Genomic DNA, 20,487 nt, shown 5'->3' on the forward strand with positions numbered 1-20,487 from the left:
CTGCTGCAGCTGGACGCGGCTCAAGAGCATCACAAGTGACCGTTTCTATTTTTTCCGTCTAGCTTTTTTTTTTTATTCTATATAGTTCTCTGCTAAGTCTATATCAGTATAGAGTATAGGCCTATAAAGTCCAAACGACATCACAGCAGAGAGTATCTCTTAATAATGTCGACAAAAAGGAGAAGGGGGGCACGACTGGAAGTAGAGAGAGAGACACAGAAATTGAAAGAAAAGAGACTGCTGGCTATAGCGGCTATAATGCCACCCCCGGAATATAGTCAGAAGAAGAAGTAATAACGTCGGCTCATATAATATATAAATATATGAGGGAATAGTCTTTATTTCTTTCTTTCTTTTTTTCCTTTAAGAGTAGTAATAGGCCGGCCGTTTGAACGTCGTGCAAAAGGGAAATCATGAATAATGGCAGCTATTTTCTCGACCGTTTTTATTTCAAAGTATAGGCCTAAACGCTTTTGACGATTATACTTGTGGGGTGTGCGTCTTCATTATCTAAACTTTTCTGCTTATAATATGGCGGGGGTATAATAAAAAGAGACTAGAGGAAATGAAAGAGAAAACGACCGTCAAGTCTGTCATCTCCCGCGTGTATCTTCTTCAATTTTCCCCACCGTTTCCCACTTCATCCTGTGATGGTAATGAGGTCATTGTGTGAGTCAACGTGATGATCGTCGTCATCAAAGCAAGTAATGATCCCTCGGCTAAACACAAACACACACACACACGCACGCACGCACAATACAAACGTAAGGGGGGGGGGGGAGTATATACCGGCGGCCGGGTCTACACATCGATCAATCAAATCGTACATAATCAAACAAAGGCGACTCGTTCATCTCCAACAGTGTACACATTCGACGTCACAGCTGGTAAATGTAGCCCCCCCCCCCCCTCGTCGGCATTCAAATATACACGCGGTCAAAGGTTCGGACTATCCAGTAGACGTCAATATTGAGCGAAAATTCGACATTTAGCATCGTTGCAGCCCGCGAGGGGTATCACAGCAACTAATAACGACCAGCGAGATATGACGATGCTGTCACGCATGAGAGCTCGTGATCCCCTTTTCGACTGTTTCTCCCGCGGGAAAAGCTGTGGCGTTCAGTGGAGTGACATGACATGTCGGGGGGAGGCATTGTTGACGTCTACACCGTACGTGTACATGTGCTGCTGCAGTATGTGCATCTGCTACACCCTGCTGCTGCTGCTGCCGCAACAATGCCGTCTGCACTATTTGCAAAGTGAAGAACTAGGGGGAGCAGCACAGTCAAAGGCGAAGTAAAAGAATGAGCGGCGCTCCTATATTGATCTATCCCGCCACCTTTTTCTTCTTCTTCTTCTTTTCTCTTTATTTTTTGGGGGTGGGAGGTCCGTCCTACGTGGTAGACCTTCAGCTTCTGTACACATCTCTCTCTCTCACCGGTCGTCCAGCTTTACTCCGCCCTGGCCGTTGAGAGATGTGCGTGCATGCATGGCTTGAGTGCCCAGCAGAGCCGGGCGTCGTCTAGTATACATAGCTGAGGCTATATGACCTAACTGCGGCACTAGATAGAGAGTGGCTTAGATAGACATACTACTCCCACTACCACCGCCACCACTCCTATGGGCTGCACACGCAACAGAGAGAGGAGCGGTGTAATATCGCACGTCGTAAAATGCATGCGTCACAGGAGCTGCACAGGACGACGACAAAGAAAACAAGCGGAGCCACCCAACCAAGAGAACAGCAAAGGACGACGAGAGTTGCAGAGTGACAGGATGACAAGCTTTTCGCTTAATCAATAACGGCCATCGACTCTCTCTAAGCAAGGAGCAAGGCTACACCCAAAACAAAAATAGGACAGAAAATCCAGGAGCAAAGAGGAAGACTTTCATCATTTCATTTCATTAATTTTTTTTCGGTTATTTTACCTCCGCCCTGGCCGTGTGTTTATAGTTTGGATGTCTACAGTCTAATCCCCCAACCCTTGATCTGTCTGGTTATGCGCATAAACAGATTTTTTTGTCTGCTGAAGGAAGGTCAGGGATTGAAAGTTACATGCGCATCCACTGTTGAAAAGTTTGAGGCTCCACCCCACGATCCTACCTCGAGTTTTTAGAAGGGCTCGTTATTTCATTCCATCCGCAGGAGACTCTCTCCATTAATTGAGACGGTAGACAGTTGCGATATTCTAATAAGGGACTTGGCTCTGGCCAAAAGTCTTTTTAGAGGCTTAATATACACTCAAAAACGACGATAAACAGGGGCCCCCCACCCACTTAAGCCAATCATAGATTCCGTCGAGAGGAGGCAACTAAATGCCGGGGCTGTCGTCACGCTGAGCTGTAATGAATTCCGGCAGCTGGTGGACGCACAGACGCAGAGGATTTTCAATGGAATGGACTACGGGCTACGGGGTCTGATGGTTTATTGTGAGAAGGATATGATGGGTGTGTGTGTGTGTGTGTGTGAGTGCATTATTGACGTGCTGGCGACAATTGCGTGTCTTTATGCTGTATGTACGTATGTGTATACTGTAGAGAAAGACGCCCGGCTAACACTAAAACCCATTGAACAGGATGGGAGGAATCATTTCGGTTCAGAGGAGTGCCCTCCATTTGCTTTGAAGTGCTGGCTGGCTGGCCGGCCGGCCGGCCCCGTCTTCTTGCGGTCAATAAGCTGCCGCAAACGTGGGAGGTTCAAGTTGAACGAAGAGAAACGGCCAGTCCGAGAGACAGACAGACTAATGGTGGCCGGACCATGACGTCCGTCGACTATTATGCATAATACACGACGGCCGTTTTCAAAACTCGTCCGCCGCAGCGCCATAGATGCCCGGCCAAAATATTTGTGTGTTCCGTAAAAGAAAAAGGGGGGAAAGCGAAAGAAATGTGGGACGACTTTTCTCTTTAGACGATGATACAACACGGATGGATGATGGACCGCCGCAAAATTCATGGAAGAAACATAAAGCCGAGACGCCCAACTGCAACCGGAAGAGACGGCCGCCCAGCAGCCAAAACGATAGGAGCAAAGGGGAGCAACCCGATATCTATTAAAAACGTGAATTGATGGACTCACCGTCCTGCTCGATGCTGACTAGAAGCATGCCGTGGGCACCGGGTCGATCTCGGAGCAAGTCGATAAGCAACTGGGATGCCATGCTCCCTTGCAGGGAAGCCGGGCGGGCCAGCGGCGATTCGAAGATTGGCTGGATGGCCATGAAAGGCGTCATGAAATGCAGCAAAATAATGAGTTGCGGATCATCCACCTCGACGACGCTCATTGACGCCCGACCCGTTTGAGGCAGCTGATGTGTCGGGTTGCATTGGCAGGTTGCAGCAAGCAGCATTCCATCCGCGCATTTGGCCAAAGAAGAAAAAAAGGGGCCAGTCCAACAGTGAGCAGCGAAGACCAACCCACGTAGAAATTGGAAATGCGTAAAAACAAGAGAAAAAAGAAAGCATGTGATTAGATAACCAGCACGTGATGTTCACGCCGTGTGAACTTCTCTCGCATCGCAATTCCGATACTAAACGTCATAATTAAATTCCAGCTCTCAGCTCATGAAGATAACATGACGTGTAATTATTATTATTATTATCTTTTACTCATTAAAGAAGAAGGAGAACAAGAAAGAAGCCGAGCCAACAGCAATGAAAGAGATGAACCATATCTCAAATAATTTCTGTCGGTTAACGTTGCAAAGGGGGGGGGGGGGGGTTTGCGGGTTTCAACCGTGAAAAGTTAGGACGTCTCGTAAGAGGAGGAGGATCAGTATAAAAGAATTAAACACTGTTGTTTCGAGATTGGGAAATAGCTACACAGTCTTTCACGACCGCAAGTAAAGAAACTGGACTTTCTCTATTTTAGAACTCACCAAAGTCCGTTTCTTTATGACCACAAAATGAAATTCTGTAAAAAAAAAATTATTCTTTTTTTTTCCTGTTTAAAATTTTAAATATTAAAAAAGGAAAAATATCATTTGAAGCTTTATCATTTTCCAGCAATAATACGCTTTTTGTTATATCTAAAGGAAAACTTTATTCGCTTTATTTTTCCCTTTTACTTTCTCCCCTTATTATTCCTAAACGATATCAATTATCCTTTGGAAAAATTGACCCGAAGCGATCCTTATTTTCTGCGCTCTTTTTACCTTCCGGCCGTTTTCTTTTATGTTTCTGTAAAATATAGATGTGGGTGGAAAGTGGCGAGAGAAAAGCAAAAAAAAAGGAATAAGGTCTTTCAGCAGGATCGATAATCCAACAAGATCTACGGCAGTCCACTTGTTTCTTCTCTTTTCTCTGCGACTGAAAGTGGTGGTGGAGGATTCTGCGACAACTTACGTATACAGTTGCCCTAGTGTTGCGTATACACAAAACCACTCAACACTAAAAATAAATCACTCAATTCGTCAGCATTGCTCAATAAGAAACGAGGTTACAGTCAAACAAGACCGGGCAATTGAAGTAGCCACTTCTTCAATTTCGCGGCTAATTTTTTTTTTCCGGAGAGAGAACTGAGAACGCGCTAATAATAAAGTTTTTGTTATTCATTCCGCCGGAATCATTTGAGAAGATTTTTTTTTAAGACTGGCAGTGGTTCTATTTACATGTGAGCCCTTTTTTGTCTGTTCCCCATTTTTTTTTTCGGGATTTTTGTTTTGTTTTGTCCTTTCCTTTCTTGACGTTGAAATATTTATTTTCGTATTCAAGGGTTCTCTTCGGTACCCCTTTTCTCTAGATCTGTATCGCAGGGACTAGTATTCTACTGTTGGCCGGAATCAAAACAAGGAGAACATGGAAAAGCCAAAAGCGTCTCTGTGTGTTCCAAAAGAGACAGGAGAGAGAGAGAGAGAATAGGACGGCGCGGAGACACGAGACAAGGGTTTATTTATACGCCGACCAAACGACAAGGCGTACACACAGTGGCACCGACCTATACATCTACTTACCCGGACGGCCGAGTAGTTGTAGTAGGTCACTCTATACTCTTTCCTAAAGGTATATACACAGCAGTAGGTACTACCACTACTACTAGACAGTCTCTTCTGTCTTGTTAGCCGTGAGGAATAAAGCCAAATGCACAATGTGTCTGAACAAACAAAGGCCAGACGGCCCCCCGAAAAAAAATAGAGGATCGACAATGTCAGTAAGCCTGAATAGCGCCTCTTTTACATCTGTCTGGATGATTTCACTAGGAAAGAAAAAATATAATAAAACCCCAGCAGCGTTCAGCTGAAATCAATTGAATTTGGGAGCAAAGATTCCGGTTTGCCAAGAAATCAGTTGATGGTTGAGGAAGGCAATTGATACGGCAGCAGAGCTGAAACGACGGGAAGGAAAGACTTATTTTATTTTCCCTTCACCCTATTGGAAAATTGCCCTGACTACTAAGTCCTATATATTCCATCGGGATGCCATTGTGTGTTGCAATCAAACCGACCCGTTCTTAATATGTTCTATACGCAGAAGGACTGCCAACAACCCCCCAAAAATCCTGTCCAAATAGGAAAAGGAGAGAGCGATATTATACAATATACCAAGTTCCGAAGAGAATTGACTTAATTCTCTTTCTAGCTGAGAGGAGAGAGAGAGAGGGGGAAAAAAAGTCAAAGGCCATCACGTGTCATCACTGGAACGTCTCGAACATATATATTACGGATGAATTCCATATTATATAGACTCGTTCGTCGTCTCTTTTCTCTGCCTAGTCAGTCTCGGTCCTATTTATTCTTTTCATCGCGCCCCTCTTGGAAATTGAAAAAGGTTCCACTCCACTGCCAGGGATACACACACGCACACAACGATGAAAGCAGTCCAGGAGAGAGAGAGAGACAGGAACAACTCCATGCCTGCCTGCCTTCCTTGCCCTGACCAGAGATATTCATTCGTTTTGGCCGGAATCCATATTATCCGAGCGGATCGCAATGCGATCTTCGCGATATCGCCGTGTGTCCCCGTCGCTTTATATAGCTAGATAACAAAATATATATTCATTCTATATTTAATACCTACACGTACCAGCGCATTACTATACTGAAGCCATGAGTCTCCTACGCTGCACAGAGTGCTGTGACACTGCATTCTTTTGCCCATTTCCAGTGGCCGAGGAATCGATCGAATCGAACGTCATCAATTGGCTCATCCAACGACAACAAATAACCAAAAGGTGGAAACAAAAGGAGAAAGAGAGAGAAAAAGGCCGGGCAAATTGGATTTACCCACGGGGATGAGAAAACAAAAGATGCGACACAAGTTGCAACGTGATGTGAAACACGAAAAATGTGTGAGTGGTTGAAAGAAGAGCCGCAAATAAATAAAAAAAGACTGAGAGAAATACGAAAGAAAAAAAGGTTGAATATTCAAAAAGGGTGTTGTCAAACGAGGAAAACGGAGACATCCGCAATACTTTGAAATCGCTCTGCATCCGGCCCTTTTCCTCCGGGCGGAATAAGAGTGAAAAGAAAATGGCGCGAAATACCCAAAGTACGTAAAAAAAAAAAAAAAACGAATTCTATCCGCAAAACACTCCATCTCTCTCGGTCTGAACTGGCGGTGGGACTGATACTTTTTTGTCGTTTTTCTTTTTCCGGAGCTGATATTTTCTCACCGCGTAATCCCGCAACACGTTTCTCTCCACGGCCATTCCGCCGGATGACGGAGGAATAACTCAGAGATTGTGGGTCTCTCCCTGCTGCATATCTTATCTTGTTCGATCGTCTCTGTATACCAAAAGCCGAGAAAATAAGGAGGCGATAAGAAGAAGAACGGCCGACATTGTCACGAAAATCCAGACCGACCCTGTCTGTTGAATCCTTTTTGTTTTTTGTCTTTGTCCTCCAATGACAAACACGCGGAATAAATCGAGTCAGACCGGCAAAGAGGAGTGTGCAGACAGAGTCAAATAATCGATGGTAATCAAGTAAACAGAGAAAGTAGCAGCACTAACATCTGAGTGGGCGAATCACTTTAAAGTTAACAGTTACACAAACATGGGAAAAAAAGGCATCACGTGCCGCTGTTTTCAAACTTGTGCGCAAGGGGGGTGTCAACCGGAAAATCAATATTGCGCACGTGTGGAATGGATCGGCGTCGTCGCGTGAGCCCATGGATCTACTCTCGGCTACGAAGTTGCCGGACAGCCAAACAACAACAACAACAACAACGTAAAACGAGTTATAGAGGATTCAAACTGTCGGCAAATATTGCGGTGAGAAAACAAAAAGTTGTTTTTCCTATTCTTTTCTTGGTTGTTTCTTTTACTTGGCTACAACTCAGAAGGGTCGGTCGAGCGTCAATAAAGCATCATTTCGGCTGGCCGCCCACTCCTATTCGACGAAAAGTTCTAAAAAGATGAAGGGAAACCCACAAAACAAAACAAACAAAAAAACTCCCGACCCAAACGAACCGAAACGGCAAAACGTTCCTGGCGTGGAGAAATATCGTAATCATAATATTATAACGCGCTCGTGTGTATACTATATATAGCCGGACCTATTGTCCTGTTACAATGTATCCACATATAGTGTGGAACGGTTATATAAGGAAGACATGGGGGATGAAGTGAGAAAGTTTTGAGAAAACATGTCGAGTGCGGCGGGAAATGGTTCCACATTTGCCACAAAGCGCCCAGAGTTTTGAAGGCCGACGACGTGATCAATATCACGTCTGCTCCATCACATCCCCCCCGGAACGGATGGGATCATCGTGCATTTGACGACACAAAAGACTAATAGGAATTGCATACAACGGGAGAAAGTACCGCCAATGTTTCCAACACGGTAACAACAGCAGCAGCAGCCCCCCTGTGCAAAAGGAGATGATAAAATGGAAAATGGATTTTCCAAGCTTTCAGGGCGGAGGAGGCGAAGGTTTTGTTTGTTTTTTTAAAAGGAGAAACAAAGACCGGAGTGAAGCCGCTCAAAGTGCATCAAAGGCTGCGGGCGGAAGAGAAACAACCGCCTCGCATTTATCCAAAAGCCTTGGCTATACATCTATTCTCTTCAATATCCTTAGACATACTCGTTCGACTATACTACTACGTCTAACCCGAGTCCTTTGGCCCCGGCAATCCACCACCTAGACTCCGCCACACAAGGAAAAGTGCCGGAGCGTGTAACAGCTGGGGCAGGCATAGCGTCAATGTTTCTGACACACTGCGGTGAACAGCCGGTGATGACTGGGCAACATCGCTACAGAGCTGGGCCGAAAATAAAAGAAAGAAAAAGAATTAAAAAAAAAGGGGGGCGGTGGACGCAGACCCTTGGTACCCCGACAACAATCACGAAAGCGAAAAATGAACACACTCGTCATCGAGACAGGATCGTTATTATTTGATCAGGAAGAATCATTCACGCACTGGTGGAGCTCAAGATGTAATATGTTTTTACTAATACTTGCATCGCACAGCGTGGCGGATATACATCTAATACTAACATTACTTTTTTGGGAAACGTTCAACGTTCACCGGCAGGAGGGAAATGCACGAATTTTCGACAATAAAATAAAATAAAATACGAAAAAAAGGCTTTCACACGGCCGACTAGAATCGCGGCGTGAGTGTGTGTGAGGCTGGCGTGGTGTATAATTGACAATGCTCCCGTTCAATCTCTTTGACATTCCCCTGGGTGTTACCAGAGGGGCAAAAGAGTGGCATCATCAATCATTCTTGTGTGTGTGTGTGTAACATGGGTTTTGTCACAGCTGCTGTTATATACGCTGTGAGGTATATAACCGGCTGGATGGATATCGTGTTCGGTATTCTCTAACGCCAGTCTACGAATAGGTTAGCAGTTCGTGTGAAGAGGCCCTCCTATAAAAGCGAGTTGAGTTATTAGCTCCGGACGATTCCCGGCACGTAGGGATTTCTTCACGAAAGAGGAAATCTGCGAGAAGAATATGTGGGCGGTGTGAGGCAGAAAAAAAAAGAGCCTGGGAGAATTATTAAGAAGAAATATATAACCTAACGAAGTAGAAGGAAACAAAAAAGAAACGTTGTTTCTTTGTAGCCGTTCGTTATTATATTTGTCCAGTAAATTTTTCTGTTGTTTTTAGACGAAATAAAAATAATAAAAAAAGGGACTTTTAAAGGAGGAGCTGCTGTGGAGAATTTGTTCCAGGACGTGGGGTGCGCAGTAGACGACCCCTCGAGGCCGTAAAACAAACAGAAGAAGAAAAAAAACAACATAACAAAGCGAAGGAGGAGCGATGTAGACTCCTTGTTAAGACGCAAAGGCCGTAGATTGTAGTGGCGGGATATGGAAGCAGTAGTACGCTTCTATAGCGTCGAGTGTACGGCGCGCCCATATAGATCCATCCCAAATTTAGTGGGTAGAAGATGAAGAAAATATATAAGAAGCCAACAACAAATAAGATAGTTGCGTATACGACTTATACGTGGTACAAGAAAGGAGGGAAAAAGACCCGACCCCCCCCCCCCCCCTATCATAGAGAAAGCTGCTGCCGGGAGGGATATCGCGCACAAGAAATCCACTCGGCTAATTTACTGATTCAGAGTGTTCCATCTTGCTCGGATCAGAAACAACCCAAGAAACAAGCGCTCCTGCTGCTGCTGCTGCGTAGACTTGTGGTGGTGCAACGCTGTGTATAGGGCGGATGACGAGGGATCGTTATCCGGGCCAAGTCCCAGCGCGGTTTGAATCCGCTTGGCGTCTATAGTTGCTCCGACTTGATCCCTCCGCAAAACGGACTACAAAGTGGCCTTGCTTATGCAGAAGCTGCAAAGCTAGGGTTCACCATAACAAGTTCCTACAGACTGCTGCTAAGTTTCGTAACAGGGAGGGGAGGGGGATGACCGCGGCGCTAATATCTCGATGGAAAATTTCGCGAAAAAAAAGAAAAAAAGCAAAAGATAAAAACTAGGCCAAGAATGAGGAAGGCAAGAATGAGGAACTGAAATACCACCGGGGAGAGTAGTAGTACGGGCGCACCGAAGGGGGGGAAGGCATTGTGTGGTCTCCTTGTGAGTTGGCACATGAACACTGGCCGGCCAACTTTTTACATCGAGTAGAATTGACAAACAACAAAAGAGAACCATCACAGATAAAAAAGGGATGTATAACGAATCGATACGGATTGTCATGCAGATATGATAACTAGCCAGACTGTACACTACTGTCTGTGTGTGTGTGTGTGTGTGTGTGTGAGTGAGTTCCACCATTGGATTTCTTTCATTCCCGGGTTATTTCCTTTCTTTTTTTCTTCTTTTTATAGACGGAACAAATGAAACTGGGGCGTCCAGCAATAAAAAATGGTATGCGTGTAACATCGGTAACTATGCGACGCCAGTCCGATAGCACTGCCGGACCGGTCTGGCACTGGTAAAAGAGAAGGCGCACAACACGCACTCACGTCACGACACATAACGACGACGACCAGGACGGAGGTAGTACAAGAAAAGAGGATCGAATGGGAATCGAAACTTACCGTGACGCCGAGAGGTAGGAAACGATTGACCAAATGGACGGGGATGATGAAACAGTCGCGCGCAATCTCGTTCAAATTGAGATCCTTGGGATCGATGAGCTCGTCGAAGGTCGGCTCGTTGTTGGAGCAAATGCGGTTGCTGACATCGCGGCCGTCGACACCTCGCCGGCCCGACCCGCTGCCTCCTCGACTGTGCTGGCTAATGCTGCGGCTGTCCGGCAATGATAAACTGGTTTCGGCCGTCATTAGACCGGAATTGGGCCGCCGTCTGCGACCGTCTGCCGAGTCGTCACGAGAGGAAGGCCGCCCTCTGTCGGTGGCCAGGATTCGTTCGGGACTGGAGCGTTTGCTGGCCACGATGGAGGAGCGCGGAAAAGTTGATCGACTGCTGTTCTCGCTGTTCTCCTTATTGGATGAAACTCCGCCGCCGCCAATGACTGGTCCCGCACCACCAGCGCCTCCTGAACTTCGTAATCGTTTGTCTGACTCACGCGATCGCTCTCGCTCCATGGTTCCAGCACTGTTGCCACTGCCACTGACGTCGGGACTATGACGGCCGAAACTAACTTGCTTGCCCGTCCTACCGCTGACTTGCACAGTTCCTCTCGCCTGGTTGCCGCTTCCGCTCAATCCCGACACACTCAAACACACCTCGCCGGTGAACTGGTGCTCGCCGGCGTAGAGTCCACTGCGGACCGAGCGTGAGCCGCCAGTCACGCCACTCGTATCGACGGCACTGTCCACCATTCTCTGTCGATCGACGCGAGTGTAGCGGTAGTCGGGCCGACTATTGCTCCCGCCACCACCGCCGCCGCCGCCGCCGCCACCGCCACCGCTTCCGCCGCCAATGATGGGGTCCAGTCGGTCCAATCCGCCGTGGCTCCAGCGGTTGTTGGCCGAAGAGGCGGCCGCCGAGGTGCCAGTGGACGCCAGGGCCGAATTTCGCGAAACGCCCGATCCTCCCCGGTCAGGATCGTCGAAACCTCCGCCTCCGTTGCCGTCGGCAGCGTGTCGAGGAAGGTCGAAGAGACCGAGCGGGTGAGTGCGTAAGTGATGCATCTCTGTGCCGGTGCTGGTGAGGCCACTGCCGCCAGACGCTCCCGCCGAACCACCGCCAGTGCTTGCTCCCGCACCTGTGGCTGAAGCACCACAAGCAGCTGTGCCGAGAGAAGACGCTAGTCCGCTGCCTGGACCCGGAGCTCGAACCAGAGATGACACGCCCCCTACCCCGCCGCTTCCCCCACTCACTCCGGCGTTGAACCAGGAGCGCGAGTTGGCACCGCCCCCTGCGCTGAGACCTCTGACGCCGCCGTAACTGGGCCCTCCGCTGCTGGCACCGCCACCGTCTATGCCGGCCGTCCTTCTTGTGTTGCTCAGCAACCCTGTCGTCCCTCCGTCCCTGTCGCCCCGCAAATTCTTAAAGTACATCAAATTCATGATGAGGCCGTTTAGTTGCCGCAGCCGAGTCGCTTCAATTCGACACGCACTACACCAGGGAGCGATCGCATGTGCAGATGGTGACGCTGCTTGTTAAGCCACGGATCTCACGCGATCACAAACAAATCCAATCGCAAAATTTCAATAATGCAATCGCCCCACTTGAAACGCGGGCGATAGCGCAGGATTGGCTACGGTAGAAACGGGAAGAATGTGTATCCTGAGACCAGGGAGCCACCTAAAAAAAACGAAACAAATAGAAGAAGAAGAAGTGGAGATCAATCAATTAGTGCGAGCAACAAGTTTGGCCAAAAAAAGATCAAAGACAACCGCCCCGCTGAGAAACAAAAGGAAACGGCAGGGGGAAGAAAAAAAAGGGACTCGGAGACATGGAAAAGGAGGCCAGGGTTATGTACATGGGTTGGGGACGACGACTGGATAAAAGGCAGCGTCACTGAGAACGAATGAATGACGACGAAAGAAGGTGCCAGATACCTGTCAACGAAAACCAACGAAAAAACAAACGAAACCCAAATGAAAAAATGACAAAAAAAAAGGGAAAAAGAAAGTAGAAGAATGGCAAACGTGTCTATAGAGACAGCTGACGGGCTTCTCAATCAAAAGTGTGTGTGTGTGTGTGTGTATCTATACACACTTCCTGTGAATCCGCTTAAATTGTACAATCGAATGAAAACAACAAAAACTAAATCAAATAAGCACATTTCTGTCGAATCGATAAATAGAAGAAAGAAGACCCAAAAGAACAACAGTCACACTCACAGCCAAAGGCCACTGTTATTTTCAGATATTATATAATTCCCGGGGTTCTATTCATTATTGGCTTTTCCAAGCGACTTTAATCAAAAGTCGAGCTTATTCCACTACAAATAAATATGTAGCAGAGACTAGAATATAAACGTATATCTAACACAGACAGACACACACCTTTTGTGTAACTTGTAGTATTTGTGGTGTGCTGTGCGTGAGTGAAATGAGTGGCCTCTTTATCGGGCACCCACAGTTGCGTAAAACGGGTCCTCGGGATATGTTTGAAGACAGCTTACTATATTGCTTCTCAGCTGCTGCTTTCTGGCTAAAGTGGACGTCGATTTTCACTCTCTTTTTCCGTTCTCTTTTTTTCGGATCGACCAAAGGGAGACGCGAGGATCATCCGGTGCCTCCGCTTCCGCCGTCTCCAGCAATACTGCTCCTATGGGTCTGCTCGTGATGGCCGAACTGATCTGATTCAACTGTCCAAACAATCCCGTACTGTCCCATCGAGCTGGAAGGTCGGTTTATCTGGCGGTGATGCAGCTTCCTTCTTTGCTGGACTCACTTTCAACGTCTCTCCAACAGCTCCTCCTCGCAACGCTCTACGACTAAGATTCAATTCTTCTTGATTGTCTGGGCGAGTATCAGCGACACCTACAATACAATCAACAAGAAACAAAAGCCTCGAATGAATAATGAGGGAACAACGGAAAGGGTAAACACACAATCAAACACAAAGAAAGAACAAGAAGAAAATAAAAACTGTTTGGTACATTACGTATAACTCTGCGTATGTACAAGTTCAATCGATTCGCGGGAGGGAGCCACTCGTATAATCAAGAATCACGCAACCAAGTCTTGACACGATTCCGGTAAATTCAGTCACGCACACACACACGCTGATAATACAAACCGCCTCCCTTCGTGGGCCCCCCCGGAATTCCTTTCGCTCTCCTCTACCCATTTCCTTGACTTCCTTCCCCTACAAACAGACCCGAAAAAAGAGAAACGGCAATCTATTTTTCTCCATTCATTCGACCGAGAAAGCAGCACAGGGGGGAGGCAACACCATCGATCGTTAACAGCAATCAAAGATTTACCCGTTTGATTGTTTGCTTGTCATTCCCCCCCCCCCTCTTTGTTTTAAATGAGAGAATCATTCAGAACTACAAGGCAAAGCGCATTAGATCGACAACCCCCAAAGGAAATATAGATATTATACAATTTTCATCTCTCCTGTCATTGATTTTCCAAGAATTGTCACGCAGAGTGGAGAAAACAGCCGGCAGTTGGTAAATTTGGATATTCTGTTTAGGAGCTTTTGCGATGATCAAAGGCAAAATAGGAGCCAAGATGGGATCTAGGGACATTTCCAGTTCGACAAACGTGCCTGATTATTTGAATAGTCAAGTTAAAGGTCGTGTGTGTCTCTCTTCCGCCAACTTGTACCGAGAAGAAAAAAATTCAGTTGAAAGACACGAGTAACTGCGCAAATAAGAAACTTTTACGTCGTGTCGTTGAAACTCAAGATCCAGCCAATTCGTCCAACTTCCTCCACCTTCTTTTTTTTTCTTATTTGTCCATAAAGTAAGGCTGTGTCTAACGTGTAGGCTACAAAGCAAGACGACTACGCCAAAAATGTATCGAAGGCCTTCCGCCCAAAAGTGCTTTGAAAATCTTTCTGCCGGTCGTGGGCGATCAACTTGGCTCTTGGTTGATGGTCGTCGCCGACTGTATCTCCACAAAACTTTCCTTCTTGGCGGCCGTTCTTTTACTTCCGTCTTCTTGGCAGACTGGCTATGAAAACAACTTGGCCTATTCACCACTTTTGAATAGCCCCAAAGAAATCGAACAGACTTTATCGCCCTTTTCATTGAACATCATCAAGAAGAAACGAAACGGTCATCTTCCGGAGTTTCCAGAGTTTTCTTACTATAACGGTTTGTCATCCGTGAATCGACGGCGTGACAGCCTGCATCAATGCTGGTTCCTATCTCAAGTTTTATTTTAGTTTGATCTCTTTTTTTTCTGAAGGGCTGGTTTGTTTGATTCTGGCGAATATTCTTGTTATCCGTTATCTCAAGTTGTCAAGAGAACCACTAGATGTCCTCAGCGTACGTGGGATGGAACAATTCTTCCGGGATTTTGCTGGCCGCTTTCTGCGCATGATCCGACTGCTCTTCCATTTCCGAGAACCCGCCACTAGATTTATCATGTGCCCGAAACAGTTCCGACTCATCATGCTATCTGTTGGCACGATTTGAAACAGGAAGCACAAAGGCGAAATAATCGTACGGTCAATTAAAAGTGGGGGGAAAGAAAATCCCGCTTGAACACACCCAGCGGAGCAAACGCGGTTTAAAATTGGATCGGCGAAAAAAGAGATATTTCAAATTCAATAAATCCCCCCACCACCAGGCAATCTCAGAAAAGTGTAGCAAACGATAAGAAAAGATTATTGGATGGCTTATTGCCTTATTGGTTACAAAATGCACGGCGTTACTTTAAAAAAAGAGGAATTTTCAATTTGTACGCGGCCTGCAATAAAATAGGGGGATCAGAGTCATTTTTCACCCTCGACCGACAAGCAAAGCTGGTCGAGTATTTTACATACAAAGGAAAAAATCTTTCGGTTTGATATTCTGTGGGCCAGAAACGAAAGAAGAAGAAGAATGACGCATTGACGCAAATACCGCAATATACCGTCGAGAGCGGACATTTCAAAGTGGCAATGAAAGAATATATACGACATAAGAGAATGCGGGGTAAAATTGTACGATGGCTATCCAATTAACTTTAACTGCACTTTATTACATTTCCACTTTTTTTTACTGTGCTTTAATTTTACTATTCTTTCACAATTCTTTGCAATAAAGTACAGTTACATAAGCTTAGTTTTTTAAATACAATATACTAGAAATGGGAGAACTTACTCAGAAATATCCAATGATCCATCACCACGTGGATAGAAAAAAAGCGCGAAAATGAAGGACAAGGGTAAAACAACCTGTTTCATCGAAGCATCGACGAACAATACTGACCATGAGGGAGGAAGAGGCTCTGATTAACCGGGGCTGTGTTGCAATTGATTAATTTTGTATTTCGAAGATGTACAAATATTTTTTAATAAAATGTTTTAATCTACTAATTTTATAATTATGATTAACTTATAAATGCTTAATTCATCGTGATCTGATGACTAGTGAAAAGTGATTTAATCATTGCTGTAAATTGCAACGCAGCTCTGGTTGAATCTACCATTGTTCAGTGTTTATCATCGACGGAGCAGGTTGTTTCGCGCCCTTTTGTCCACGAGTCACGACCGTTTTGGATGAATCATTGGATATTTTCTCATAACTTAAGTAGCAAGTTCTCCAATTCTAGTATACTGTATTTGTAGGTAAAGACTACGTGCTTTTATCCAATTGAAGTTAAGCTAATTTGAGAGCATGTGATGTTGCACGTTTACCAAATGCGGAAACGATTTCCATTTTCGTGACGGGCGTTATACGTAAGAAAACCAACAAAAGGAGGTGATGGGTGGGATTTCATTGCATTTTCATACGAATTGTCTGTGAGGGACTTGACGATAAGTTATAGGAGACTCAATTGTAAACCTCTTTGCGTCCGCCGGTCTTGTGAGTCTTGTGAAGGCAGTGACGGCATCAAATTGAAGGCAGCCATCAAGTGCACACGCGTCTGCCGGCTCTCTCCGACGATAGCCTATACACTACTTCATCGCTGTGCACGCCCCTCTCTCTCTCTTTTGCTCCGCAAGGCTTGCAAAGCACGTAGCAAGAATGAACGAACCAAGGCGCTGGTAATGAAAGAATAGCCAAAGAAAAAGGAGACCTACCATCCGGATCCCGTAGAACTGCTCTCATTTATATTTTTATTTGCTGTGGGGGAGAAAAAGAAAAATCCATGTGTGCTGTCATGAACTCTTTTGATAGTATTCAATGACGTTGTCATTTCCATCAACTTTTCATAAGACGCCTTCGTCTAAATACGTCGACTCTCTTTCGTCAGATACTTTGTGTCGTGATTTATGTATATGCGAGAAAAGTCTTTTCGTTCGAGGGTTCTGGTTGGAAGGGGGAAGAAAAAATCGTTGATGTGTACAATAGTCGCTCGGGACGTCCCGGCTAATGTGACTGGGTCCGTGTCAATGCTGCCTCGATCGATCGACTTCATCAATGCGTCAATCCCGTGTACGGTCTATATTCAGAGACGAACTCTTCTCTGCTGAAACTCATCGACGAAAAAAAAACATAGAAGAAAACGGGGGTGTGTGTGTCTTATACAACCATCTATCGGAATCGTCCGCAAAGTAAAAACAGTCCACGTGACGTTGAATCAAACGGCGTCGTCCTATAAAAGATTGGCCGGAGGCGTGACGAATGACGATGGAAGGCGTCGATAAGAGTCGGCAGGACGAAAGAATGGAAGGGGGGGGGGGCTTTTATAAATGGATTATATAAGGATAAAAGTAGTCGCCGCTAAATGAGTCATGAGCTGTGCATTGAGCGATTATTGGATATGTTCCGGCGGCCAGTTTGAATCGTCCCGCGCCAGAACCAGATGGTTATTTACTGGAAATGGAAGATGGGGGAAAGAAAAAATTCGGATCTGAAAGTGAGTGTATGTGCTCGTGTCACCATGTCAGATGAAGGAAGAAGAAGAAAATAAAAAAATAAGAGAGGCAGATGCCAAGACGCTGGGGCGAAGGAAAGGCTTTGCGCAACTGGCGAGCGACAATTCCGCTTTCGCACGGATGAACTCTCTCAGGGACTATATGGCACATGCCGACTGGACCCGGGACAGACCCCCCTTTTTGACCGGCTGGAAATTTTGGTGGACGCGCGTACCCAACTCTAATGGAACCACTGGGATCCATTAATTGAATTTCCCGTGGGACTCGGACAAATGGATGGATGGATGGCAGGAAGGAACGTGAGAGAGATAGATGGCTCACTCACTTAGACTGATAAAATCCTTATAGGCCCAAACCCCCCCGACCCTTCTTGTAGACACATTCCTCACGAGCCGTTTTCACAACACTGAATGTAACACCATCAGGCACCCAGCCTTATCAGAGCTATAACGCCAACAATCAGTTGCACAACAAAAAGCGTACGCATATCCAGCAGCAGCCCCCAGGTTGTAGTAGCTCAGAGCCGAATGTCAAAGGCGGTAAAAAAGGGACACTGTTTGATCGAAATAGTCGCTCCTGTTCGATGACCCACGATGACCTATATAGAGATTGGTCGGCCGACCGTTCGACGGGAGAAACCCGGCAAGAGAAATAGTATAAATATATCGTACATATGCATAGCACAACACGCTACCCTATTACAGCCGACCCCGAAAAGAAAAGAAAAGAATCTTATGCTTACGTACACACAAACAAATATGAAAGATAGGGACTTGTATGTGCACAGCAGACGAGGGACTCCTCCCATTTGCGTGAGCTTCGAGTCTTATAGAAGCCGCACACGCCAAACGAGATGCACACATCAGCATATGCGGAAGTTGCAAGGCAGCGCACAGCACGTTCCTTATTTCTCCCCCTCCTGTTTTTTTTTTTTTTTTAACTCTTGTGTATTAGCGACGACCCTCGGCAACGTATTGACGAAATGGAGATAAATGAACGTGGAAACTTTTCAAGTTTGCTGCCGGCCAGTGAGCGGAGAACACTGCAACTTGAGCGATACAAGGATCGCCCATTTGTCACTGTTTCCCTCGGCTGGTCTTCTCTTTGTTGGACGACAGCATCTAGAGTAAAGCAGCAGCGTGTCCGGCGATTTGGGATGCTTATTGCTATTATTCTCCGGCTCCTATGTAATATTTTATACTCATTATTCCGCTGTGGTCTCTACGATACCGATTTCATCTGTCCCTTTTCTTTGTTTTGCTACACATCACGTCGCCTGCGCAATAACGTCCCGATATAAGAGTAACATGTGAACAGAAGGCCTTTGTTCCGGCTGCTCTGCGCTCCCATATGACTCAAAAGGGGGGAGCCATTCGTAGCTCACTAATATCGATCGAATTGTTATTAGTCAGAGCATTAAAGAGAGTCAATATCCGGCTAGGATATTGAACGGGCCAGCGCAGTCTAGAGCGGCTACGAAAAAAGTTGACGTATATATAGGGGTTGGAGAGAGAGCGTTTCTTTTGACCCGCAAAAGAACATTGTCCTAGTCGCAAGTGCTGACCGGCATTAGCCCAGCTGAACAACGGACGGGACGGAAGGGCCAATAGTTGGCCGTACAGTCCGTGTGTTGTATCGACCACGGAGACGGTCGGGACTATATACGTTGGGTGTGTACAAAGGCAGGTAGTTAAGTAGCCTAGCAAGTATAAGGGCGTATAGGCATGAGGCATATACATAGAAAAAGAAGAGAGAGAAAAGAGAAAAGCTTATCTACTTGCATGTTCGCGTTGAAGGGGGGTAAAAGAACTTCTTTTTTATTTTTTTTATTTTTTCCCCGTTGCTCCTCCTCGTTCTCATTCCGTCAGAAGCTTTGCTCAAGGTAGCGTGTCTAGTCTCTTTACGCTGTACTTTCTCATCGCGACAAAAGCGAAAAGACGAGAAAGAGGATAGATTTTTCAAAGAATAAGAGAGAGAGAGAAAATGATCTTTCCCCTAAGCTTTTCAATCCGCGGTGCTCTTATACAATCAACCATGAAAGACGTTCTCTCGGTAGACAGAGATAGAGATAGATAGACGAACTTGCTTTTCTCTTATTGTCAATTGTTTCCCGTCGGAAAGGCAAATGTTGAAATAGTAACACACACAAAAAAAGGATCTTGCACGTCTATAGATTTCCCCTATTTCAACTCACGAACGATCTGCGTTATGGATATAAAAGATTCCAACCCAAATTGACTGTTTTCCTTCCCGATTTGAAGCCCCTTTTTTTTTTCCTTTTTAGACAAATACCGTGAGAAATCGATTTCGTTGTTATTGTTCGTCGTCGTCCTACACACTCTACCGGATATCTGCCGTATTTTTCTCTCTTCATTTCCTCATTATTCCGCTTCTCGGTATTGGGAAAAGAAACAAGAAATACAAGACAGAGAGAAACGAAAAGAAAACGACGAAACGAAAGCTCACTTTTATCTAAAGTATTTCCCTATTTTTTTTTCTTTTCTTACGGACTATTCTTTTTTAGATTTACGATTTCAACATTTGTAGGCGCCGTGTTCGTCTTTCACGAGTCTCTTTGATATTCCAGTGTTCACAGTTCACACGTCATCGCCGCCCGACCTTTCGCAATATAACACCAGGGCTTTCTCTCGGCTGCAGTACGAACGAAAAAATAGACGACGCGAGATACACATACTACACACACATTTGAATATCAAAAGAAGTTCCCGTGGTACCTTATCCACTATATAAGGAACCACGCACTAGTTGGTTCCCGAAAAGATCTCTCTCAAATCGAATTGAAGGAGAAAAAAAGGGGAATAAATAAAACGCGGGGGGTCCGTGCTCCACAGTATAGCGTCGATGCGAAGAAACTGAGCTCTCAAGTGACAATTGCTGCCGCTCGATGATTTGTTGACTCTTTCCGGGAAAGCTTTTATATATATATTTTCATTTTATTGGCTTTTATTTTGTTTCCATCAGCCGAGCCGGTTGCTTTCCTTTATTTCTTCTCCGGTTGGTTGGCCGTCGATTCAGAGCTGAGCCCAGTGTCAGCAGCAGCAGCAGCAGCAGCAGCAACTTTACTTGCATCACAAGAACAAAGAGGCAGGCTTTCACGTCCGTCCATCCCATTGCATTATGCATCCAGCAGCCAGCCAGCAGCTCTCGTGTCAATATAC

The 20,487-nt window shown here is 45.7% G+C and overlaps 1 protein-coding gene across 2 annotated transcripts in view; it reads right to left on the bottom strand.

The window, feature by feature from the left end:
* The window catches only part of LOC124340925 (uncharacterized transmembrane protein DDB_G0289901-like), a 37,807-nt gene that overhangs the window by 6,985 nt on the left and 10,335 nt on the right, over nt 1-20,487 (bottom strand). Inside the window, exons 1-4 of one of the 2 annotated variants that reach the window (XM_046793751.1) lie at nt 15,588-15,680; nt 12,829-13,308; nt 10,447-12,121; nt 3,080-3,308 (exon numbers count right to left, since the gene is read on the bottom strand). In XM_046793751.1, the coding sequence (XP_046649707.1) occupies nt 3,080-3,308; nt 10,447-11,883 (1,666 nt within the window). In that variant the 5' untranslated portion in view covers nt 11,884-12,121; nt 12,829-13,308; nt 15,588-15,680. Of the gene's footprint in view, nt 1-3,079; nt 3,309-10,446; nt 12,122-12,828; nt 13,309-15,587; nt 15,681-20,487 lie in introns of those variants that run through there. The other variant, XM_046793750.1, reaches the window with a different exon arrangement.

Source organism: Daphnia pulicaria, chromosome 5 (assembly GCF_021234035.1).
Source record: "Daphnia pulicaria isolate SC F1-1A chromosome 5, SC_F0-13Bv2, whole genome shotgun sequence".
Classification (NCBI taxonomy): Eukaryota; Metazoa; Arthropoda; class Branchiopoda; order Diplostraca; family Daphniidae; genus Daphnia; species Daphnia pulicaria.